Source organism: Corythoichthys intestinalis, chromosome 8 (assembly GCF_030265065.1).
Source record: "Corythoichthys intestinalis isolate RoL2023-P3 chromosome 8, ASM3026506v1, whole genome shotgun sequence".
In the NCBI taxonomy this organism is placed as follows: domain Eukaryota; kingdom Metazoa; phylum Chordata; class Actinopteri; order Syngnathiformes; family Syngnathidae; genus Corythoichthys; species Corythoichthys intestinalis.
This window is the reverse complement of record NC_080402.1, coordinates 8,856,143-8,879,500: the sequence shown is the minus strand read 5'-3', so window position 1 is coordinate 8,879,500 and position 23,358 is coordinate 8,856,143. Positions and strand designations below refer to the sequence as shown.

Here is a 23,358-nt window from a genome sequence, read left to right as displayed (position 1 = left end):
AAGAATGATTGGAAACAAAAAACACTCATTGTCAACTTATTATTATAAATATTCTTGTAAGTTAATTTTATTGCTAACACTGCGTTTTGAGGTCATCAACATTTTGTGCCCCCTCCTGCCCCAAAAGTCAAACTCCGCCTATGGGAAGTACTTAGGGTTGCCAACAGTACCGGATTGCGCGGGACATCCGGGAGTTTAGGAAGTTCTTATTGGTACCGACGGCGGTGGTACCAGTCAGAACTTCCTAAATTCCGGGTTATAACAAGATACTGTAAGGTACAATAAGGTACTGTTTACGTGATCCAGAAAAAAAAAAAAGACTGGAGACAAAATGGCGGACTAGACTCCGGCGTCGTAAAGTTGAAATCAATTAAGGCGGGTACGTCGTAACGTAACATAACGAGTTCCGTTCCTGCACTGGCGATGTAACCCGGATTTCCTTGTAAATTGGAATTACCCTTTAAGTACCTCTAAATCCCCTCTTAATTAAAGAAAACTATCCAAAAACATGTATTTTAAGTAGGGCTGTCAAACGATTAAAAATTTTAATCGAGTTAATTACAGCTTAAATATTAATTAATTGTAATTAATCGCAATTAATCGCAATTCAAACCATCTCTAAAATATGCCATATTTTTCTGTAAATTATTGTTGGAATGGAAAGATAAGACACACGACGGATATATACATACAACATACTGTACAACTACTGTATTTGTTTATTGTAACAATACATCCACAAATGGCATTAACATTCTTTCTGTTAAAGTGATCCAAGGATAGAAAGACTTGTAGTTCTTAAACGATAAATGTTATAGTTACAAGTTACAGTAATTTTATATAAAAACCCCTCTTCATGGTTTCGTTTTGATAAAATTTGTAAAATTTTCAATCAAAAGTAGAGTTAATATAATAATAAGAGGAATAAAAATAACAATAATAAAAATAGAGTGACCAAATTCTTAAGTTTTACGTGTATTTTGCATAGCTATTTTGATATGGAATGCCAGTTCATTTTTCATTGTTGTTTAACTGTGTGTCAGAATAGGGCCTCGTTACTATAGACTGAAGTGCTTTTCTTTTTGTGAACATTATTTTTTTGGGGATGGATAGGAATTTATTTTTGTTATGCTTTCACTGAACGATACTTACAGTGGGGAGAACAAGTATTTGATACACTGCCAGTGGGTTTTCCCATAGGCAGTGTATCAAATACTTGTTCTCCCCAATGTATGTTTGTTGTGAAGTTGCCAATAAACGGCGCGGTCCAAAGAATGCCTGTGTCCATTCGCCTCTACTGTATAACATATATTTGTACATATCTTACCCAAAATACAACAAGAGACACATAATTGCCACTAAAAGAAAGAAAACTTACCGAAATATGTGTGGAGTACAAATAGCAATTTGCATTGCATTGTGAATACAGCATAAACTACTAATTCTCCCACGTTTAGAAGAAATAACATGAGTATGGAACGGCGCTGCCCCCAAGCGGCCGGTGGCATTCTCTTCACTCTTAATGTCCATAAACGGCCTCATATGATGTAATCTGTTTGAGGCAATATGCGAGATGGTCATTCACCCAAGCGCCAGCAGAGGGCGGCAAAATTCCATAACAGCAAGTGACCGTTTCAGCGTACTGTCATTTAAATCTGTCTGAGCGGGACATCTGCGTTAATTGCGTCAAATATTTTAACGTGATTAATTTAAAAAATTAATTAACGCCCGTTAACGCGATAATTTTGACAGCCCTAATTTTAAGTCATATTAATGAAATAAAGTAAAAAACTAAGCAAAAATGGGCGACTTGCAATAAATTTGCAGGCGTGGCACTGTTATTCGACTGAAAAAAGGGGGGGAAAAATGACACACGAAACACCAGCATCGTAAAGTCGAAATCGCGTAAGTGAATGTGAAAGTGTGAAAATACCATATATCAATATGATGAGTGGCTGACTTTGTCTGCCAGTAGGATATCTAGTTGCTCCAGCCAATAAAATGATATATTGTTTTAAAAAGACTGTTTAATAAAGGAACCAACAGGTTGCTAGCAATATTTTTCACTATAATAGTCTCTATGTCAGCTCATTGATAGCAAAATTTTCCACAAGAATAGTATCTATGTTAACTCATTGTCCACCATTGGTGGTGTTATAGACGTCCAATTCATTTTGACTGGGAGGGGTGAATGAACAAATGTTGATGTCATGCGCCATCAGTGGCAATCAAACACGAGCATTCATGAGCATATAGATAATTTTTCTATCACCATATTGTTAATTAACCGTTATCGTAAGCCATGTATCGCAAATTTTATTGTGCCATTACACTGACTTGCATTGTATTTTTGTTTATTGGTTAAAAGTGTACTTCAAGACTGCCTCTTCGTATACAGAGTTTGTCACTTTTTTACTCGCGCCTTCCACCTCCAGCCAAAAGTGTCACTGCAGCCTGTGTTAAGCTCGTGCATGGTTGTACAAGCACGAACATTAAGCAACCGCCATCAGATCATCTCCAGAAACGTAAACATGTGATTGTTTACTGTTAGTCGCAAGTCTTAAGTGTGTCAGAAAAGTGGATTAGAAAAGTGTTTTTGCTAAGCCGAGAGGGCGGTACTGCACTGGGGATGCACGTGGACATGCACAGGCGCGTTTTCGCCCAGAGTGGTCAACATGAACATTCCCCATTATTCTTGAATATGTACGGAGGAGACATCGAACATCGAACAAGACATTTCACATGAAGCTGGAACTTTTTGCGCAGGTGTCTCGTGTAGGAGGGGGCATTTATAAATTGTCCTTAAACATAGTGCGGACAGTGATAAAATATTGTCCGCATTACAAGATAAAAAATTATCCTTGCTAGTGTAGACGTAGCCCCACTTCAAATGTCAGGGGTCCGTGTACTCATCAGGGCATTGGGGAAGCATGCATGGAATTGAAAATTCATGTACCGTATTTTTCTGACTACAAGTCGCACCTGAGCATAAGTCGCACCAGCCATAAAATGCCCAACAAAGACAAAAAAAACGTATATAAGTCGCACCGGAGTATAAGTCGCATTTTTGGGGGAAATTTACTTGATAAAATCCAACAAATAAAACAGATATGTCATTTTGAAAGGCAATTTAATATAAAATACAATAGAGAACAACATGCTGAATAAGTGTACAGTATGATGTTACATGATGCATGAATAACGAATTGCGAATATACTGCCCTCACCAGGACGCTACGGCTCGGTCCTGGCAATACAGCGAGCTAAACTCCCAAATGATGATGCTGGACATCCGTATAATTTGCTGAATCAATTTTGTCCTCGATACCGAACAGGTTCGCATCAACGTAAATAAATGATAATTAGGTGCTATTACAGCAATGACACAAACGGTTAGCATGCGTTCGCTAGCATTAGCACATAGTTCAAACAACCACACAACTGGCTCTGTCCGATCGCGGGTGGAAAACACACAACAACAACAGAAAAGATGATACACACAGGCGTTGCCTCTGTAGAGATATTTTACAAGCATAAACAATGAAAGTAGGTTTGCAGCCGTGTTTCTCTCTCGCTATTTCGCCCACTCACTCAGAGCTGCGTAGCTGTCCGTCTTCTTCTGGCGAGTGAGAGCGCTCTTCTTCACGTAAACAAGTGCGAGTAGGCCACTCGTAGGTGTGAAAGCGCCACAAACTAAAAGCATGCATTTCAATATAAAAAAGTCAATAATACAATTGAACACACATTGCCAAAGGCAGAACGCGAATGTGGCCCTAGCTGTTAAGAGTTATTCAGATAACTATAGCATAAAGAACATGCTAACAAGTTTACCAAACCATCAGTGTCACTCCAAAACACCAAAATAACATGTGAAATGATATCATATTGTGTTAATAATCTCACACATTAGTCGCTCCTGAGTATAAGTCGCACCCCCAGCCAAACTATGAAAAAAACTGCAACTTATAGTCCGAAAAACAAGGTAGTCTCTTTAAGTATTCTTAAGAAATGGCAATAGTCATCATTTGAAAATTCCTGTCAACATTTTAAATTTTTCAAAAAAACATGGTGGGGCACCGGTGGGCTTTTCTCCCACTAGGCGTAGAAAATTTTCAGGCTGAAACCCTGATCCAGTTTAAATCCTGATCTGGCTTGCATTTCCAGTTTCTGATAAGCGCTTTCATATCTTTCAGACATCTCAGGTTTAGTGTTTTGTACCAGTCCTGTCAGTGGGAACAGCAACAGGTAGAAAACTATTTTTTTCAGACCACAATTCCTTTAACTTTGACCAACAATTTTATCTACCGCCGTTCCAGCGGTTCTCCTTTGTTTGTCTTCAAACAACCTTTTGTGACCGTCTCCTCCCCTGTAACACAAGGTATGAGATACAAAAAAAAAAAATGGGACACACTTTAAAAATGTTAGACAAAGTCCTCCCATATCTCTGGACACTCACAAGTACATTCTGCTCATGTGTCTTTCCAGAAAACAAAAGCTGGACAAAGAAACAAATCAGGTATTGCACTTGCTAGATGTGCGTTACTTTTTCCTAGTCAATGTGCTGTTGTGCTCATACTTTGCCTTAATTTTCTTAACCGTTTTACTTTGGCTTCTGTGGTCTCACTGCACACACATCTTCACTCCCCCACCACCACCACCTGTCATTCGCCCTCCCTGCAGTCGTCCTCTGTCCGCAGTGACTTTCAGCATCCCATTTGGGCTGGACAGTGATGTTGATGTTGTCATGGGCAACCCAATAGATTCTGTCTTTCGCTCTGTCAGCACGGACAGCCTGGCCGCCGGCATCCCCGCGACGACCTTGCCTGCGGGGATGACTCGGGTACCGTACAGCCCCCCCGAGGACCTCAGCCACCTGGTCAGCGCCTCGGCACCGTCTCAGCGGTCTTCCTGGGGACCTTATACGCACTCGGCACCCTTGGGAGTGTTGCCCGCTGTTGAGGAGGCGGTACAAATGACTCCTGGCGGTAAGGAACGCAAAAAGGAACGGACTGCAGAGAAAGGAGGAAAGGGAGTTTCGGCTGCAAGACCAGAGCCCAGGTTGTGTCCTGAGGGTGCCCCTGCTGGGTTTTTCCTGCACTCTCCATTCGAGGACAATCCTCAGCTCAGTAGCTCTGCGCCATGTCGCTCGGGAGTCATTTATCGGCCAGTGGGCGGAGAGGCAAGTAGTAGTAGCGGTAGAGGGGAGAGGAAGGAGAGGCCATCGCGGGCAACAGATACGTCACGTGACGATGACTCTGTCTTGCGAGACGGCAGCGTTGACTCGTCAGAAGCGTCTGACGATACCCCCAGAAATGCCCCTGGTAACATGCGACCCAGTAAGAGTCATCAGGGACACGACAGTGCCAACAACAGCCCACGTCTGACAAGCTTTGCAGAGCGACGGGAAAACAGAAGAAGGAATCCCATCGCTTCTGGGGAAGACTTCGCCACTACCCCGACACCAACGACCCCAGGAACTCCACGCACTCCGTGCACACCAGTAGGAACTCCGTGCCTCAAAGGTCCAGAGCCGGGTTCAGAAGCCTGGGAGCTGGGAGCTCGTCTGGAGGAAAAACGGAAAAGCATCGAAGCTCAGAAGAGACGAATTGAGGCCATCTTCACTAAGCACAGACAGAGGCTCGGAAAAACAGCCCTCCTAAAAATGAAACGAGAGCAAGGAGAGGGTGGGGGAGAGGCAATGGAAGAGGATAACCTCTCTCTGGAGGAGCGTCTCAGTCAGATGGAGGCACAGCTGAAAAAGGAAGAAGAAAAGGAAAGAAAAGAAAAGGAAGATGAAAAGGAGAAAGCCAAACCTTCCGTCTCAAACCCACCCCGGCTGGAAAAGCAGGTCACATTTTCTATCGACAGTAAGAAAGGACAAGAGAAAGAAAAAGCATCAGATAAAGAGACAGGAGGCGATGTCCTAGTGGAGTATAATGAAATTGTCCAGAAACTGAGTCATGCTTTACAGTCACTACAGAAGGACATGCAGAAACTAACTGAACAGCAGCAGCAACTTTTGGGGAACCAAAGACCTAGAAGCTCACAAAAAGTCACTCCAAAGCCAAAAGCTAAAAGCAGTACTAAGGCACCGGCCAAAACCCCGCCTGCCACACCCGCCAAGACTCCTCCAAGAACCCCGACCAAGAATCCCGGCATGAGCACCACCAAGGCATGGATGATCCCCACAGGTTCCAAAACATCCTCCGTGTCTTCGCCGTCCCGACGAACCCATGCAGTCTCTGCGTCGACTTCGCCCAAAACAATTGTCTCCTCATCCTGTCCGGCCCCTCGCACCAAGATCCACATCTCATCCGCTCCCCACAGTCCCAAGCACCAACCACGAACGCAACCTCATCAGCGACCCTCAGAGCTGAAGTTTCCCCCTCTCAATCGTGTTTTGACTCCAACTCACACTGTGGATACACTACCCCACTTGCGCAGGGTTTCACCCAGCAAATGTCAAGATCAGACATCGTCGTCCTTTCGCATTGGTGGTCTTCGAACTCCTCAGGAGGTTCCTCAAACTGCGCCCCAAACTGATGATAGTACCTCAGACACCGCGTCCAGCGAGACCCCGACCCAGTTCAGCCTGGAGCTTGAGCAGGACGATGCCGAGGCTTCCGCGGTGCCCATACCGCCTCCCCCAAGGGCCACCAGTGGCAGTAGCTCCGGAGCTCCCTCCGAATGCTCGTTTGAGAGCGAGACCTTATCAATTTCTGCTGCATTCAGCACAGGACGAGACAAAGGTGATGCTGCTCTTGCAGAGAAGAATCTCAGTATGATCGAGGTGTCGCTCTCCTCCGTGGGAGGACCAGAGGGAGGTGCTGATGAACCAACAGATGAGGCTCAGGACTTTTCTTCTGACTCAATGAGTGAGCAACTAGAATCTGCGGCAGAGCGTGGCGTTGTAATCACTTCCGACGCCACAGAGCAGTTGGACTCAGCCACAGAAGGCGGGAACCTTTCGGACCAACAAACGGAATCCAGTGAAGGCCAGGCGAAGTTAGACGTTGCGGAACCGCTTGGAGAAAGCAATGAACTTGGAGCCAGAGGAGGGATAGGATTCTTCTTCAAGGTGAGTGCTCACAAAGAATTATATTTATTATATTATATTTAGTCAACCACTAATTGTGCAAGTTCTCCCGCTTGAAAATATTAGAGAGGCCTGTAATTGTAAACATGGGAAACATCAACCATGAGAGATAGAATGTGGAAAAAACCCCAGAAAATCACATTGTTTGATTTAAAAAAGAAATTATTTGCTAATCATGGTGGAAAATAAATATTTAGTCAATACCAAAAGTTCATCTCAATCCTTTGTTATGTACCCTTTGTTGGCAATAACGGAGGCCAAACGCTATCTTTAACTTTTCACAAGCTTTTCACACACTGTTGCTGGTGTTTTGGCCCATTCCTCCATGCAGATCTCCTCTAGAGCAGTGATGTTTTGAGGCTGTCGTTGGGCAACACGGACTTTCAACTCCTTCCACAGATTTTCTATGGGGTTGAGATCTGGAGACTGGCTAGGCCACTCCAGGACCTTGAAATGCTTTTTACGAAGCCACTCCTTTGTTGCCCTAGCTGTGTGTTTGGGATCATTGTCATGCTGAAAGAGCCAGCCACGTCTCATCTTCAATGCCCTTGCTGATGGAAGGAGATTTTCACTCAAAATCTCTCGATACATGGCCCCATTCATTCTTTCATTTACACAGATCAGTCGTCCTGGTCCCTTTGCAGAAAAACAGCCCCAAAGCATGATGTTTCCACCTCCATGCTTCACAGTGGGCATGGTGTTCTTTGGATGCAATTCAGTATTTTTTCTCCTTCAAACACGAGAACCTGTGTTTCTACCAAAAAGTTCTATCTTGGTTTCATCTGACCATAACACATTCTCCCAGTCCTCTTCTGGATCATCCAAATGCTCTCTGGTGAACCGGAGACGGGCAGGGACGTGTACTAGCTTCAGCAGGGGGACACGTCTGGCAGTGCAGGATTTGAGTCCCTGGCGGCACATTGTGTTACTGTGGTCCCAGCTCTCTGTAGGTCATTCACTAGGTCCCCCCGTGTGGTTCTGGGATTTTTGCTCACCGTTCTTGTTATCATTTTGACGCTACGGGGTGAGAGCTTGCATGGAGCCCCAGATCGAGGGAGATTATCAGTGGTCTTGTATGTCTTCCATTTTCTAATAATTGCTCCCACAGTTGATTTCTTTACACCAAGCGTTTTACCTATTGCAGATTCAGTCTTCCCAGCCTGTTGTAGGTGTACAATTTTGTCTCCGTTGTCCTTCGACAGCTCTTTGGTCTTGGCCGTAGTGGAGTTTGGAGTGTGACTGACTGAGGTTGTGGACAGGTGTCTTTTATACCGATAATGAGTTAAAACAGGTGCCATTAATACAAGTAACAAGTTGAGCCTCGTTAGACCTCGTTAGAAGAAGTTAGACCTTTTTGACAGGCAGAAATCTTGCTTGTTTGTAGGTGACCAAATACTCATTTTCCACTCTAATTTGGAAATAAATTCTTTAAAAAATCAAGCAATGTGATTTTCTTATTTTTTTTTCCACATTCTGTCTCTCATGGTTGAGGCTTTCCCATGTTGACAATTACAGGCCTCTCTAATCTTTTCAAGTAGGAGAACTTGCACAATTGGTAGTTGACTAAATACTTATTTGCCCCACTGTACGTTATCTGCAGGAGGATGTCGACAACGAAGAGGAGATGGCCCAGCGGAAAGCTTTGCTATTGGAGAGGCAACAGAAGAGAGCTGAGGAGCTAAAGAGGAAACGACAAGAGCAGGATCGCGAAAAAAGGTCAGGACCGTCACACGAACCATGTGGTTAGTTATACTGACGCTAAAGCTGCTTACCTCTTTTCCCAGATCTGAATCTTCCGAGAAGACTTCCTCTCCCTCTAACTCACCTCAAGTTGGAAACACCTCTTCCTCTCCAACTCCTCCGACCACTCCAGCACGACGTGGAGATTTCACAAGAGTGGAATACGCCCGTCGGCAGCAGCTCCGGCTCATGGACGACCTTGACAAGGTGCTGCAGCGGAAATCTACCAACCAGGGGCGATCGCCTGTGAGGAAGACACGGGCACGGCCTCGCAGCGTCACCAGGGAGGAAACCAAACTCTCTTTGAGCCCTGCCAAAAAATCCACAGGTACAGAAATATCATCAGTTGTAAGATAGTTGAAAAGTCTTTGGACTAATGACTTTGTTTCTACAGCCCCTAAAATGACCAAGTCTCATTCTTCACTCAACCTGACAGCCACAGATGTGCCTGAAACCAGTGATGCAGACAAGAAAGTCCAAAGGTGTTCTTTCTATTTCTAGCTGGTTTACAAGAACTTATTATCTGGGTCTTTGAAAAAAGACCTAGTGTTACTCTGTTTTTTTTTTTTCCGAATGGGATTTCTTCGGCGCGCCGCGCAGCCCGAACCACTTCACCGATCGGCACCGTTCAAGTATCGACATGTCTGGAATTTTTGCGCAATCAAGGGAATTTTTCAAACGTCTCCGAAAAATTTTCCGTTGCGCAGCAAACGGCAATTTTCCAAAAAAAAAAAAAAATTTGGGACCAAATTACGTAATTTACGTAGGTATCAAAAATTCCGGTGAGGGGCATAAGTGTTGTATACAGAATTTGGAAAAAATTTACAGTTCCCCGGAAATTTGACAAAGACTTGCCCATTCATTTTTAATGAGAAAAAAAAGGTTCAAAATGTATCTAGTCCTACAAATTTTGAGCAAATCACACAATTTGTGCATCAAAAATTCCAGGACGGTGAGGGGCATAACAGTTACACACAGAATTTGGAAAAAAATTACTGTTCCCCGGAAATTTGCCAAAAACTTGCTCATTCATTTTTAATAGGTAACAAAGAAAAGTTTCAAAATGTATCTGGTCCTTCAATTTTTGACCAAATCACACAATTTGGGCATCAAAAATTCCGGGAAGGTGAGGGGCGTAAAAGTTATATACAGAATTTGAAAATTACGGTTCCCCAGGAATTTGACAAAAACTTGCTCAATTCCTTTTTAATAGGAAACAAAAAAAATTCAAAATGTATGTAGTCCTACAATTTTTCACCAAATCACAAATTTTGGGCATCAAAAATTCCGGGACGGTGAGGGGCATTAAAGTTATACAGAATTTGAATAAAATGTACGGTTCCCTGGAAATTTGAAAAACTTGCCCATTCATTTTTAATGGGAAATGTCCCATCACTTTCAATGGGATTTCCAATATAATTTACATTGCATTGTTGCCATTGATGGCCATGTATGTCAAATCTATTGATGCCAATGTACTTGGATTCCATTGACGCATCTGTGAGTTGATGCCATTGACGGCCATGGACGTCCAAATTTTTTCCCATTCATTTTCAATGGCAAAAAAAGTGTCCCCAAATCAACAGGAAGTGAACTGATATTGTCCCCGAAATCTCCCAAGTCAACCTGGACGGGGTTAAGATCTGTATAACCAGAGAGCAAATTCCCAGCGTAATTTCTCCAGAAATTGCGGTTTCTAGTTTCCTTGTGTTCTTTTAAAACAACGTGATCGGTAAACATTAGTTGAGTATTACTTCACGTCTCTGTTTCTGCACCTGATAGCCGACCTGATTCACCCGCCGGATGCTTGACGCCAAGCCGACTTGCAAAGCAGAACGGAGACTGGGAAACTGGTTCGAATGGAACCTCGCCTGCACCAGAATACACAGGTACACAGCGTTGGGACTTACGTACTTCCCATCGCACACATCCATAGCTAAGTGATTTAACGTTTGTCCGAACAGGTCCAAAACTCTTCAAAGAACCAAGTTTCAAGTCGAATAAGTTCATCATCCACAATGCACTGTCTCGTTGCTGCTTGGCTGGGAAGGTTAACGAATCCCAGAAAAACAAGATCGTTGAGGTTGGTCACCATAGTGTGTAATTCATTCATTGTACAGTAGTATGAAAAAGGATCTGAACCTTTCGGAATCCCTCATATTTCTGCAAAAAAATCGCCATCAAATGTGATCTGGTCTTTGTCAAAATCACACAGATGAAAAAGCAGTATCTCCTCTAACTAAAACCAACCATACATTTATACGTTTTCATATTTTAATGTGGATAGCATGCAAACAATGATAGAAGTGAAAAAAACAAGCAAGTGAACCCTCTGCCTAAGGAGACTTAAAGAGCAATTGAAACAATTTTTTACCAAACAATTTAAGTCAGGTGTGTGCCCAGTCACTGATGAGTGGTTTAAAAGCTGCCCTATCAACTATAAAACACACACCTGGTAAGAATTGTCTTGATTTGCATCATGGCTCAGTCAAAAGAGCTGCCTAAAGACCAGAGGCGTAGCAGGGGTCCCCGGGGGCCCCAGACAACAAGCAACATGGGGCCCTTCGAGCGTGTGCAAGTAAGAGGGACAGTTGGACTTGGAGCAATAGCATATTTAATAAAAGTATAATAACGCCTCGGTCTCATAAAGTGTTTTTTAGCACACTCAAAGTGCCTGGCTTCTATTACATTAGGACATAAAACTACAGTAACATAGTACACTCACTGCTGTCTTGCTTCCTTCTCTCCTCTTCTGCTTTTTTTTTCTTTTGTTGCTTCCAGAAGAATAACTTCTCTTCATTTTGGATATACGCCAATTAAAAAAAAGTCAAATCACCGCTGACTCTCACTCTGAGTCACGTGAGGGGGTGAGGGGTGTAGAGCGAGTGAAGGGGCCCCTTCTGGGAACTCAGACACAAGGCTTTCACTGGCACTGTCGCACTTGTTGCTGCGACAGTGCAGTAAAGCTGCGTGTGCTAAATCTCTTGGCCCTCTCGGGGCCCCTGCTGGCTGGGGGGCCCTAGGCAATTGCCTGGTTTGCCTAATGGTGCGCGACGCCTCTGCTAAAGACCTACGATCAAGGATTGTTGATTTGTATAAAGCTGGGAAAGGATACAAAAACATCTCTAAAAGTTTGGATGTTCATCAATCGACAGTCAGAGAAGTTGTCTACAAGTTTACACTGTTGCTTCTCTCCCAAGGAGTGGCCGTCCACCAAAGATGACGCCAAGATATACTCAGAGAGGTAAAAAAGGAACCCTAGAGTTTCTGCTAAAGACTTACAGAAATTACTGGCACAGTCCAATATCTGCAGTGCCTTGCAAAAGTATTCGGCCCCCTTGAATCTTGCAACCTTTCGCCACATTTCAGGCTTCAAACATAAAGATATGAAATTTAATTTTTTTGGCAAGAATCAACAACAAGTGGGACACAATCGTGAAGTGGAACAACATTTATTGGATAATTTAAACTTTTTTAACAAATAAAAAACTGAAAATTGGGGCGTGCAATATTATTCGGGACCTTTACTTTCAGCGCAGAAAACTCACTCCAGAAGTTCAGTGAGGATCTCTGAATGGTCCAATGTTGTCCTAAATGACCGATGATGATAAATAGAATCCACCTGTGTGTAGTCTCCGTATAAATGCACCTGCTCTGTGATAGTCTCAGGGTTCTGTTTAAAGTACAGAGAGCATTATGAAAACCAAGGAAGAGACCAAGCAGGTCCGAGATACTGTTGTGGAGAAATTCAAAGCCGGATTTGGATACAAAAAGATTTCCCAAGCTTTAAACATCTCAAGGAGCACTGTGCAAGCCATCATATTGAAATGGAAGGAGCATCAGACCACTGCAAATCTACCAAGACCCGGCCGTCCTTCCAAACTTTCTTCTCAAACAAGGAGAAAACTGATCAGAGATGCAGCCAAGAGGCCCATGATCACTCTGGATGAACTGCAGAGATCTACAGCTGAGGTGGGAGAGTCTGTCCATAGGACAACAATCAGTCGTACACTGCACAAATCTGGCCTTTATGGAAGAGTGGCAAGAAGAAAGCCATTTCTCAAAGATAACCATAAAAAGTCTCGTTTAAAGTTTGCCACAAGCCACCTGGGAGACACACCAAACATGTGGAAGAAGGTGCTCTGGTCAGATGAAACCAAAATTGAACTTTTTGGCAACAATGCAAAACGATATGTTTGGCGTAAAAGCAACACAGTTCATCACCCTGACCACACCATCCCCACTGTCAAACATGGTGGTGGCAGCATCATGGTTTGGGCCTGCTTTTCTTCAGCAGGGACAGGGAAGATGGTTAAAATTGACGGGAAGATGGATGCAGCCAAATACAGGAACATTCTGGAAGAAAACCTGTTGGTATCTGCACAAGACCTGAGACTGGGACAGAGATTTATCTTCCAACAGGACAATGATCCAAAACATTAAGCCAAATCTACAATGGAATGTTTAAAAAAAAAACGTATCCAGGTGTTAGAATGGCCAAGTCAAAGTCCAGACCTGAATCCAATCGAGAATCTGTGGAAAGAGCTGAAGACTGCTGTTCACAAACACTCTCCATCCAACCTCACTGAGCTCGAGCTGTCTGGCAAGGAAGAATGGGCAAGAATGTCAGTCTCTCGATGTGCAAAACTGATAGAAACAAACCCCAAGCGACTTGCAGCTGTAATTGGAGCAAAAGGTGGCGCTACAAAGTATTAACGCAAGGGGGCCGAATAATATTGCACGCCCCACTTTTCAGTTTTTTATTTGTTAAAAAAGTTTAAATTATCCAATAAATTTTGTTCCACTTCACGATTGTGTCCCACTTGTTGTTGATTCTTGACAAAAAATTAAAATTATATATCTTTATGTTTGAAGCCTGAAATGTGGCGAAAGGTTGCAAGGTTCAAGGGGGCCGAATACTTTTGCAAGGCACTGTATGTGCACAATTTTTGCAAAAAGGCTCTTGGACACTCCACAGAAGTTTTGGCAAAATATTTTGTGGACTGATGAAACCAAAGTTGAATTGTTTGGGAGTAACACACAACGTCATGTGTGGAGGAACAGCTCACCAACATCAACGCCTCATCCCCACCATGAAGCATGGAGGAGGGTGCATCATGATTTGGGGCTGTTTTGCTACCTCAGGGCCGGGACAACTTGCAATCATTAATGGAAGAACGAATTCAAAAGTTCATCAGGATGTTTTGCAGGAAAACCTAAGGTTTTCTGTCAGACAGTTGAAGCTAAAAAGAGGATGGATTCTGCAACAAGAAAATGATCCAAAACACAGAAGTAAATCAACGTTTCAGAAGAACAAAATACACATGCTGGAGTGCCAAGTCAAAGTCCAGAGTTGAACCCCATTGAGATGCTGTGGCATGACCTAAAGCAGGTGTGGGTAAACCGGTCCTCAGGGGCTGCAGTGGGTCCTGGTTTTTGTTCCAACAGATTTAGCACAGACAGTTTAACCAATGAGGGTTCAGTGGAAACAAGAAGCACCTGACTGCAATGAACTGATTGCACTTGTAAGAAACCAGTTTTGTGAAAGGCTGTCCTCATGATGGGTATGAACAAAAACCCGCACTCATTGCGGCCCTTTGTGGAATAGTTTGCCCACCCCTGACCTAAAGACATCGATTCATGCCAGAAATCCCAGGAATCTGACTGAACTACAGGAGTTTTGTAGAGAAGAATGGGCCAAGATTAGTCCTGATTGATGTGCCAGACTCATCTGCAGTTAGAGGAAGCGTCTGGTTGAAGTTATCGCTGCCAAAGGGGTCCACAAAATATTAAATGTGATGGTTCACTTATTTTTAGGGCTGTCAAAATTATCGCGTTAACGGGCATTAATTACTTTTTATAGTTAATCACGTTAAAATATTTGACGCATTTAACGCACATGCCCCGCTCAAACAGATTAAAATGACAGCAAAGTGTCATTTCCACTTGTTACTTGTGTTTTTTTGTGTTTTGCCACCCTCTGCTGGCGCTTGGGTTCGACTGATTTTATGGGTTTCAGCACCATAATTATTATTGACATCAACAATGGCGAGCTACTAGTTTATTTTTTGATTGAAAATTTTACAAACTTTATTAAAATGAAAACATTATGAGGGGTTTTAATATGAAATTTCTATAACTTCTACTAACATTTATTTTTTTAAGAACTACAAGTCTTTCTATTCATGGATCGCTTTAACAGAATGTTAATAATGTTCATGCCATCTTGTTGATTTATTGTTATAATAAACAAATACAGTACTTATCTACAGTATGTTCAATATATATATATCCGTCTTGTGTCTTATCTTTCCATTCCAACAATAATTTACAGAAAAATATCCTGGCAAATATGGCATATTTTATAGATGGTTTGAATTGCGATTAATTTTGATTAATTAATTTTTACACTGTGATTAACTCGATTAAAAACTTTAATTGTTTGACAGGCCTACTTATTTTCCCCCCTTCTGTCATATTTTTGCATACTATAGTCATTAAAATATGAAATATTATAAATGTTTGGGTGGTTTTAGTTAAGGCTGACACTGCTTTTTCATCTGTGTGATTTTGACAAAGACCAGATCACATTTGATGGTCATTTTATACAGAAATGTGACATATAAAGATGTCCGATCACGTCATTTTCAAAGTATGGGAATCGGCAAAAAAATATCGGACATGCCTTTTTTAATAGATATATATATTTTAATTTAATCGTTTTCTAATTGTATTTAACGTTACAGACAAAATGTCTTACATTCATCCAGAGTCTTTAGTTTTGACTTAAAGTAGGGCTATCAAATTTATCGTGTAAACGGCGGTAATTAATTTTTTAAAAATTAATCATGTTAAAATATTTAATGCAGTTAACGCATGCGCTGCACGACCCACTAACGCATTGTCGCGTTCAGTCTATAATGGCACCGTTTTACCTATAGATAGAGCTAAAAGGCAGCGTATAATGAGTAAAAATAATTTTGGCAGTCTATGGAGCCTTTTTTTTTTTTTGGGCTAAAGCCTTACAATCCCTCTTTTAGCAATTAAAAATATCGTGGGAAGCAATGTGGGGAAAAACGAGTGGTTGATCTTTTCCTTAACACCCTATGTTACTTCCTAACGCAGAGAAGATATATCAATTGGTGCCACTACGCACGGTCATGGTTGCACTTCCCATCATGCATTTGGGCAGAACAATTAAATGGCTACAGTATCATTTACTGAAAAGCTCTACAAATACACTCGATGGCAATATTTAGTCACAATATACAAAGTCATGTGTACTGTATGTTGAATGTATATATTCGTCTGAGTTTTATTCATTTTTTTCTTAATGCATTGCCAAAATGTATATGATCGGGAAAAATGATCGGGAATGACTGGAATCGAATCGGGAGCAAAAAAAAAGCAATCGGATCGGGAAATATCGGGATCGTCAGATACTCAAACTAAAACGATCGGGATCGGATCGGGAGCAAAAAAACATGATCGGAACAACCCTAGTGACATATTTCAAAAAGGTTCGAATACTTTAACAACCCTAGTGACATATTCCAAAAAGGTTCGGATACATTTTCGTACCACTGTACACCATTTTGTCTTCTTCTTTCTCCAACTTCAGGAGATGGAGAAGAGCCCCGCCAACCACTTCCTCATCCTCTTCCGGGACGCCAGCTGCCAGTTCCGTGGGGTCTACACGGCCAACCCCGAATCCACAGAGCTGGTGCGCTTGACCGGCGTCGGCCCTAAGACCATAAACTCGTCCCAGGTGGAATCCATGTACAAGTACAGCTCGGACCGGAAGCAGTTCAGCACCATCCCTTCTAAGACCCTTGGCATGAGTGTAGATGCGTTCACCATCCCTGGACATCTATGGCACGGTGGGGCAGCGGCAGCTGCAGGAGGTGGGGGCAGCAGAAGGGCGAGCGTCACCAAGAAAGCGCTCGTTTCCAAGTGACGGGACACCTCATGAACAAATTTCCGGTTTGGCCCTTTCCAGTGCAAATAGTTTCTCTCATAGTCAGAGTAAGAAACGTATTGATTTAAAAGGCTATCCAACACAAGATTATAGCTAGTAAACCCTGACATCTACTAGGACTATGAAGTTGATTTTATATAGAGTTTTTCTAGCTATGCAAGGTTGCAAAGAAACTCTTTAAAGTTGAATACAGTTGGATACAAGTGACCCGATTCACGAGATTTTTTTCCCCGTTTTTTTACATACTTTCAGATGTTTTTTTTTTTTCTTTGACTAGCATGTGAAAACTTGACATTCGAGCACTCTATTGTGCAGGAAACCTCAACTCCACTCACTGTACCACAAACAGCAGTTCGCAAAATACTAGTGTTGATACGCGCGACATCAGAGGTTCTCAAAGTGTGGCACGAGTACTGCCAGTGTTTCGCGGCCTCCCATTAGTGGCAGTGTTGTTTTTGTCAACGGTGACCATAACGAAAATATTTCGTCAACGAACACATTTCATGACGATGACGAGACGATAACGAGCTTCAAACGTGTTTTGGGTGACTAAAACATAACGATACAAATGTCAGTTTTCGTCTGATGAGAGGAAAATGAGCAATAGTTTTCGTCACAAGTTAATGTGTGACATTTTATGTGTAGTTAGCCTAAATCGTAGCAATGTCTGGTTGTGTCATGACATACCCGTGTCATCGCCAGTCACTCCAGCTTGCACACACGGTAAGATTTTTTTTCCTATCTTGGCCAGAGAGAATATTCAATGTTGCTTTAGCCTTCAAAGGTCTGTGCTGAGTGATCATCCCAAACTAAATGTAACTCGTAGCCTTAGCATTAGGCTAACGCCAAGTGAGCGTCCTCTTAAACTCATGGACAACTTTTTTTTTTTTTTTTTTACATACAATTCGTGGCATCCAGATGGATATAATTCATTACCTGGGTCTTTCCCAAAGGGAAAGCCAAGGTAATGTTGTTCTGCAACTTTATTGTACTTATTTTTATTTATTATTATTATTCAATAATTGTCAACGTTTTTTTTCGGCACACCGCGCAGCCCAAACCGTAGCCCCGATTGGCACCGTTCAAGTATCGGCACGACCGGAATTTTCATGTGACGATGGGAATTTTTCAAACGGCCCCGAAAATTTTTCCGTTCGACCGTAAACGGCAACTTTCCGAAACTATCCTACAATTTTTGAGCAAATCAAATAATTTAGGCTTCCAAAATTCCGGGACGGTGAGGGGCATAAAAGTGGTATATAGAATTTGGCAAAAATTTACAGTTCCCCGGAAATTTGCCAAAAATATTCCTATTCATTTTTAATGGAAAAAAAAAAAAAAAACGGCGCGCTGCACAGCCCGAACCGTTTGACTGATCGGCACCGTTCAAGTATCGGCATGACCGGAATTTTTGCGTGAAGCAGGAAATTTTTCAAATGGCCCCGAAAAATTTTCTGTTCGCCCGTAAATGGCAATTTTCCATTAAAAAAAAAAAAAGTTTCAAAATGTATCTAGTTAAAATGTACTGTTTTCCTGCAAGTTGATGTTGTCCTTGTACATGCTACAATATGTGCTCACATCTCAATGTTTATTCGGAATAATTGGAAACCTTTATTTATTTATTTTTGAGTACATTTAAAAAAAAATCAAAAACATTTTTAGAAACTGTAGACTTAAACTACTCAAAATTAGTCTTGAGTTTTCGTCAACAAAATTAAACGAAGACATATTTTCAGATGACTAAAATATGACTAAGACTAATAAGTAATATTGTCCAAAAGACTAAGACTAAGACGAAAATTAAAAGGGCTGCCAAAAACAACATTGATCTGTGGTAGACAAAAGATTGAATTAAATGTTCGAATGACCTTCTTGTTTTTTGATTCAGTCCAAATAAATCGGTTTGGTAGGTAATGAGTTAATTTTGTGCCACTTCATATACATTTTGGGCATTACGGGGTCATGTCCTGAACATTTTAGGATCATTTCATGTCATTTTAGGGCATTTCCGGGTCACTTCCTCTTTATTTTGGGGCATTTCTGGTTCACTTTGATAATTTTGCGTAAATTTCTAATGGTTTTAGGGCTTTCCCGGATCACTTCCTGTATGTTTTGGGTCACTTCCTGTTAATTTTGAGGAATTTCGTGCAAATGTTTTTTTCTCAAAAAATAATGACCGCCAATGGAAAACACTGAACATTAAGATTTACAGTGTATCACAAAAGTGAGTACACCCCTCGCATTTCTGCAGTTATTTAAGTATATCTTTTCATGGGACAACACTGACAAAATGACACTTTGACACCATAAACAGTAGTCTGTGTGCAGCTTATATTATAGAGTTAATTTATTATCCCCTCAAAAGAACTCAAAATATAGCCATTAATATCTAAACCCCGGCAACAAAAGTGAGTACACCCCTTCGCATTTCTACAGATATTTAAGTACCCCGCCCGTCTCATCAGACCATAGGACATGCTTCCAGTAATCCATGTGCTTTGTTGACATGTCTTCAGCAAACTGTTTGCGGGCTTTCTTGTGTACCGTCTTCAGAAGAGGCCTCCTCCTGGGGTGAAAGCCACGCACACCAATTTGATGGAGAGTGCGACGTATGGTCTGAGCACTAACAGGCTGACCCCCCACCTCTTCAGTCCTTGCAGCAATGCTGACAGCACTCCTGTAATGAGTCACATGACATTTTGGAGGGAAAATGACAAGCAGTACTCAATTTGGACATTTAGGCATGTACAGTTCGTAGTTTCTAAGGGGTGTACTCAGTTTTGTTGCCAGGGATTAATGGCTATATTTTGAGTTATTTTGAAGGGAAAATAAATTAACTCTATTATATAAGCTGCACACAGACTACTTTTTTATTGTGTAAAAGTGTCATTTTGTCAGTGTTGTCCCATGAAAAAATATGGCGGAAAACACTCAGGTGTCATGAAGTTCTGCTCTGAGACCCCCAATTTAGCCAACTTTCAAAACTGTGCATGTGTGATACATCATTGGAAAGCTTAAAATCTCAATTTTCTAGGGGAAAATTTTTTGAACAGGAGGGCATTTAAAAAAAAAAAAAAAAAACATTTTAAACACCAAAACCCTAACTGGAGGTGAGATCACGCAAGAGCAGAATTACAGACGCCATGACTTTAACGAGATATTATCGCTTACTTACCTTGTTTTGATCCAAAAACTCTATGTAGCATGTATCACTGAGTGTGAAGACACAGCTGTGAATGGCCACAGCTGGATTTTTGGGGGGGATTTCATGGGTGAAACATGGTAATATAACAAGGGTCGCGATGCAGAAATCACAGACATTAAGGAGTGGTCGAAATGTTCTTTTTCATATATTTACCCTTTTAAACGTTTTTTTTTTTCCAATTATTTTTTTGTTTGGATCGATTATTTATCATCGAACATTTTGTAGAAACTGCAACAGTAACAAAAAAATTACAATTAACCGATAGTTATGAGGTAGATATCCGTGACTTTTACAGACGCAATTTTTTCCATTGTGACATAATTTGTTTAAAAGTTTAAAATATGTGAGTGAATAATTTTTTCTAAGTTGTTTTTTTTTCCAAACGAAATATGAGACATCAATTAATGATTTTAAGCTAAAAAAAAAAAAAAGAGACATTTTGAAAAATAAATATAATTACCTTCGTTTTATGGCTGGGTTGAAACAAAAGCGGTTGCGCAGCGTCTGTAAACGAGGGTTTTCAGGGTAAAACGGACAAATTAAAAATAGTTTGGGGGCTTCATGCTCCATGAATCTGCTATGGCAGCATATAGACATATTGTTCTAATAAACACAACAGTTGTTTTGGCTTAAAATACAGCAGTTTCTTTGAAAGATGAGTACAAGAGCAGAAACTGCTTTTTCAGTCTTGTCTGTGTTTTCCGCCATATACTTAAATATCTGCAGAAATGCGAGGGGTGTACTCACTTTTGTGATACACTGTAAGTTTCAGTTTATCAAAAATGGTATTAAATATCGAGTATCGTGACAACAGTACAGGGAGTTCTTAAAAACTCGCTTTGTTCTTGTTGTTATTCATAGTGAGGATATGAACTAAAATGGCTACCTATTTGTTATTTGAGGACTGATCAGAATGAAATTTGGTAGGTATATTCTAGGGATGTTTATGTATTGATCTTTGGAGCCAAGTTTTTTTTTTTTTTTTCTCCTCAGGGTTTATAAATTGATTACGGATTGATTAATTGAGGCCGTTATGTTGTTATCCATAAGATATCAGTATTTTGTTGTACCTTGTTTGGGTACCGGGCTGTAGTAGTTCATTATTTGAACTTGTAACCCTGTAGTTCAATTGTATTCAATTTAAACTACAAAAGATTCACATTTAATATTTTGGAACTGTGACTTTTCAAATGCAGTATTTAGGAACATATTCTATGTGTAATACCATTTCATTTAATCTTTGAGTATATTACATTTTTCCCCCCAAATCTAATCAACTAATTAACTCATTGCCTATCATTAACAAGCGTGGGAGTCCAAGTCATGTAAACTGGAAGGACTGGCTGTGAATGCTCCTCTTTCAGTGCCACTGACGGCGCTAGACATCCAATACATTTTGGTATTTGGAGTGCCAAGTATTCTAATGTGTGAAAACTGCTGCTTTAGACCGTTTCAACAGCAAATCTAGGAAAGAATTTGAATGTATAAAGTTGTAAACCTTAACTCGTATCTTAAAGCACCACTGTTCTAAATGAATTTCTCTTCCAAACCCTTGAAGTTGTTGTCAAAGTCCATTTTTATGAACATGCCGCATTCACGGGATGTCATTTTTATACATGACCTGTTTTGGTTCTGAATGTGGAGATTTGATGATGTTCGGCAGGAACAAAAAAGCAGAACATATTTTCATGCTCATCTTTAAATATAGCGACGACAAAATTAAAGGCATTAAAGTTGAAAAATATGGAAGTACTTGCCATATATGATCATATTTTGGACCTAGAATACATCTGCAAAGGCGTGAATGGTTGCCAGTGAGTGGCTGATCATTGTACTGTACTATTACACCTCACAAAAAAAATGACTCAGAACGTAGTTTCTGATTGACTCCTTGCAAAATGAAGCTGATTTTGTACTTTTGAGTGGAAGGATGTTGACTCAAGTGGTGCTTTACCAAAAGGACGTGATGTCTGAAATGACCGATTAAACTCTTCTTCAACCAAGGAATATATTTTAAGCACTTTTTTTATTGTTATATTTCAAAATGTGTGAATTCCTCAACCATGAACGCAGCACAACTCATATCAAATCAATGTTTTCATCAACATTTATTGCACTTTCCTCATTACTTAGTGACACAAAGAGCCGGAGTGTTGTTCTATTGTTATAATGTGACGTCCACTATTTGACAAGAGCCCAAGTACATTTATTTCAATTATACTGATGCATTTGAACAAAATAAACAACAAAAATGTTTTACAGGCACTTCTAAGTACAGATTTTAGCTGACTGCTTACTGTTGTGGGTATGATTACCACATTTGTGAATACTATTGACCACTCTGAAATACAGTAGGGGAGAACAGGGTTGGTTGTCACATGTGTTGGTTGACATATGTGCTATAACTCGACCACCAGATGTTGCGGAGTATCAGTATTGACATGATCAGAGTTGCGCTAATAATAAATCTACATCGTTGGTTGGGACGATATTGCATAAACTGGATGTACATTTTTTGCTGGGAACGAGACATTTATAATGATCAATGCAAAATAAATCTGTATTGACTAATACTAGCTTTTATGTGTATGTGTTCAGACCTATTTAATTCAAACCTTTGTTTTCAAAAACTACTAAAGAAAAATTTTGAAAACTTCCAGAAAAAATATCCAGATTTTATGAGCAAATTTTAAAAATGCATTATTTGAACATCACTTAAGTTATATAACATACACAATAAATCCAAGCTTGTTAATCATCTCGTAATGATCCAGGAATTACACAGTTTAATGTTATGCTAACTCTGATGCAAGTCGGACTTTCAGTAACAAAATTAGTGGCGTGTTCCCCACTTCCACGACATTGACATTGTTTTACATTTCTTACAAGTGGCTGCTGCTGGCTGCAAAAATAAATTCTAATATCCCTAATATCTAACGAGTGTGTGTGTCTGTGTGTGTGTTGGGGGGGGGGGGGGGGGGGGACTGAAGTCATTAACCAAGTCTGACCATAATGACAATAATTTACTTAATAATGGCGGGGTAAATTACAACCATTAAAACATATGGGAAGACAATCTAAATGACTCACGTCATTATATCATGCAAATAAGGTTACTTAAAAGTTGGTGGGGACAATTTGATCATCCTAAAAAGTGGGTACCGTAGTTTTGTCCCTACCATCCATATGCAAACCTACGCCCTTTGATTACATCGCTTGGCGGTCAGAGGTAAACCGCTGGTCGCCCTACCCAAGTGTAAGCAATGTTGAAATATTGCTCATTTGGAGCAGAGATCTCCCCCTGCTCCCCATTTTATTTTTTTCTTAAAAGCCGCCTTA

The 23,358-nt window shown here is 40.9% G+C and overlaps 1 protein-coding gene across 3 annotated transcripts in view; it reads left to right on the top strand.

Moving 5' to 3' along the window:
* Positions 1-23,020, top strand: part of LOC130920226 (calmodulin-regulated spectrin-associated protein 3-like) — a 46,227-nt gene extending 23,207 nt beyond the window's left edge. For 2 of the 3 annotated variants that reach the window (XM_057843268.1, XM_057843267.1), the window contains 10 exons: positions 4,194-4,245; positions 4,317-4,378; positions 4,486-4,516; positions 4,681-7,078; positions 8,697-8,812; positions 8,881-9,164; positions 9,231-9,318; positions 10,619-10,725; positions 10,801-10,919; positions 16,458-23,020. In XM_057843268.1, the coding sequence (XP_057699251.1) occupies positions 4,194-4,245; positions 4,317-4,378; positions 4,486-4,516; positions 4,681-7,078; positions 8,697-8,812; positions 8,881-9,164; positions 9,231-9,318; positions 10,619-10,725; positions 10,801-10,919; positions 16,458-16,793 (3,593 nt within the window). In that variant the 3' untranslated portion in view covers positions 16,794-23,020. The remainder of the gene's footprint in view (positions 1-4,193; positions 4,246-4,316; positions 4,379-4,485; positions 4,517-4,680; positions 7,079-8,696; positions 8,813-8,880; positions 9,165-9,230; positions 9,319-10,618; positions 10,726-10,800; positions 10,920-16,457) is intronic. The other variant, XM_057843269.1, reaches the window with a different exon arrangement.
* The last annotated feature ends 338 nt before the right edge of the window (positions 23,021-23,358 follow it).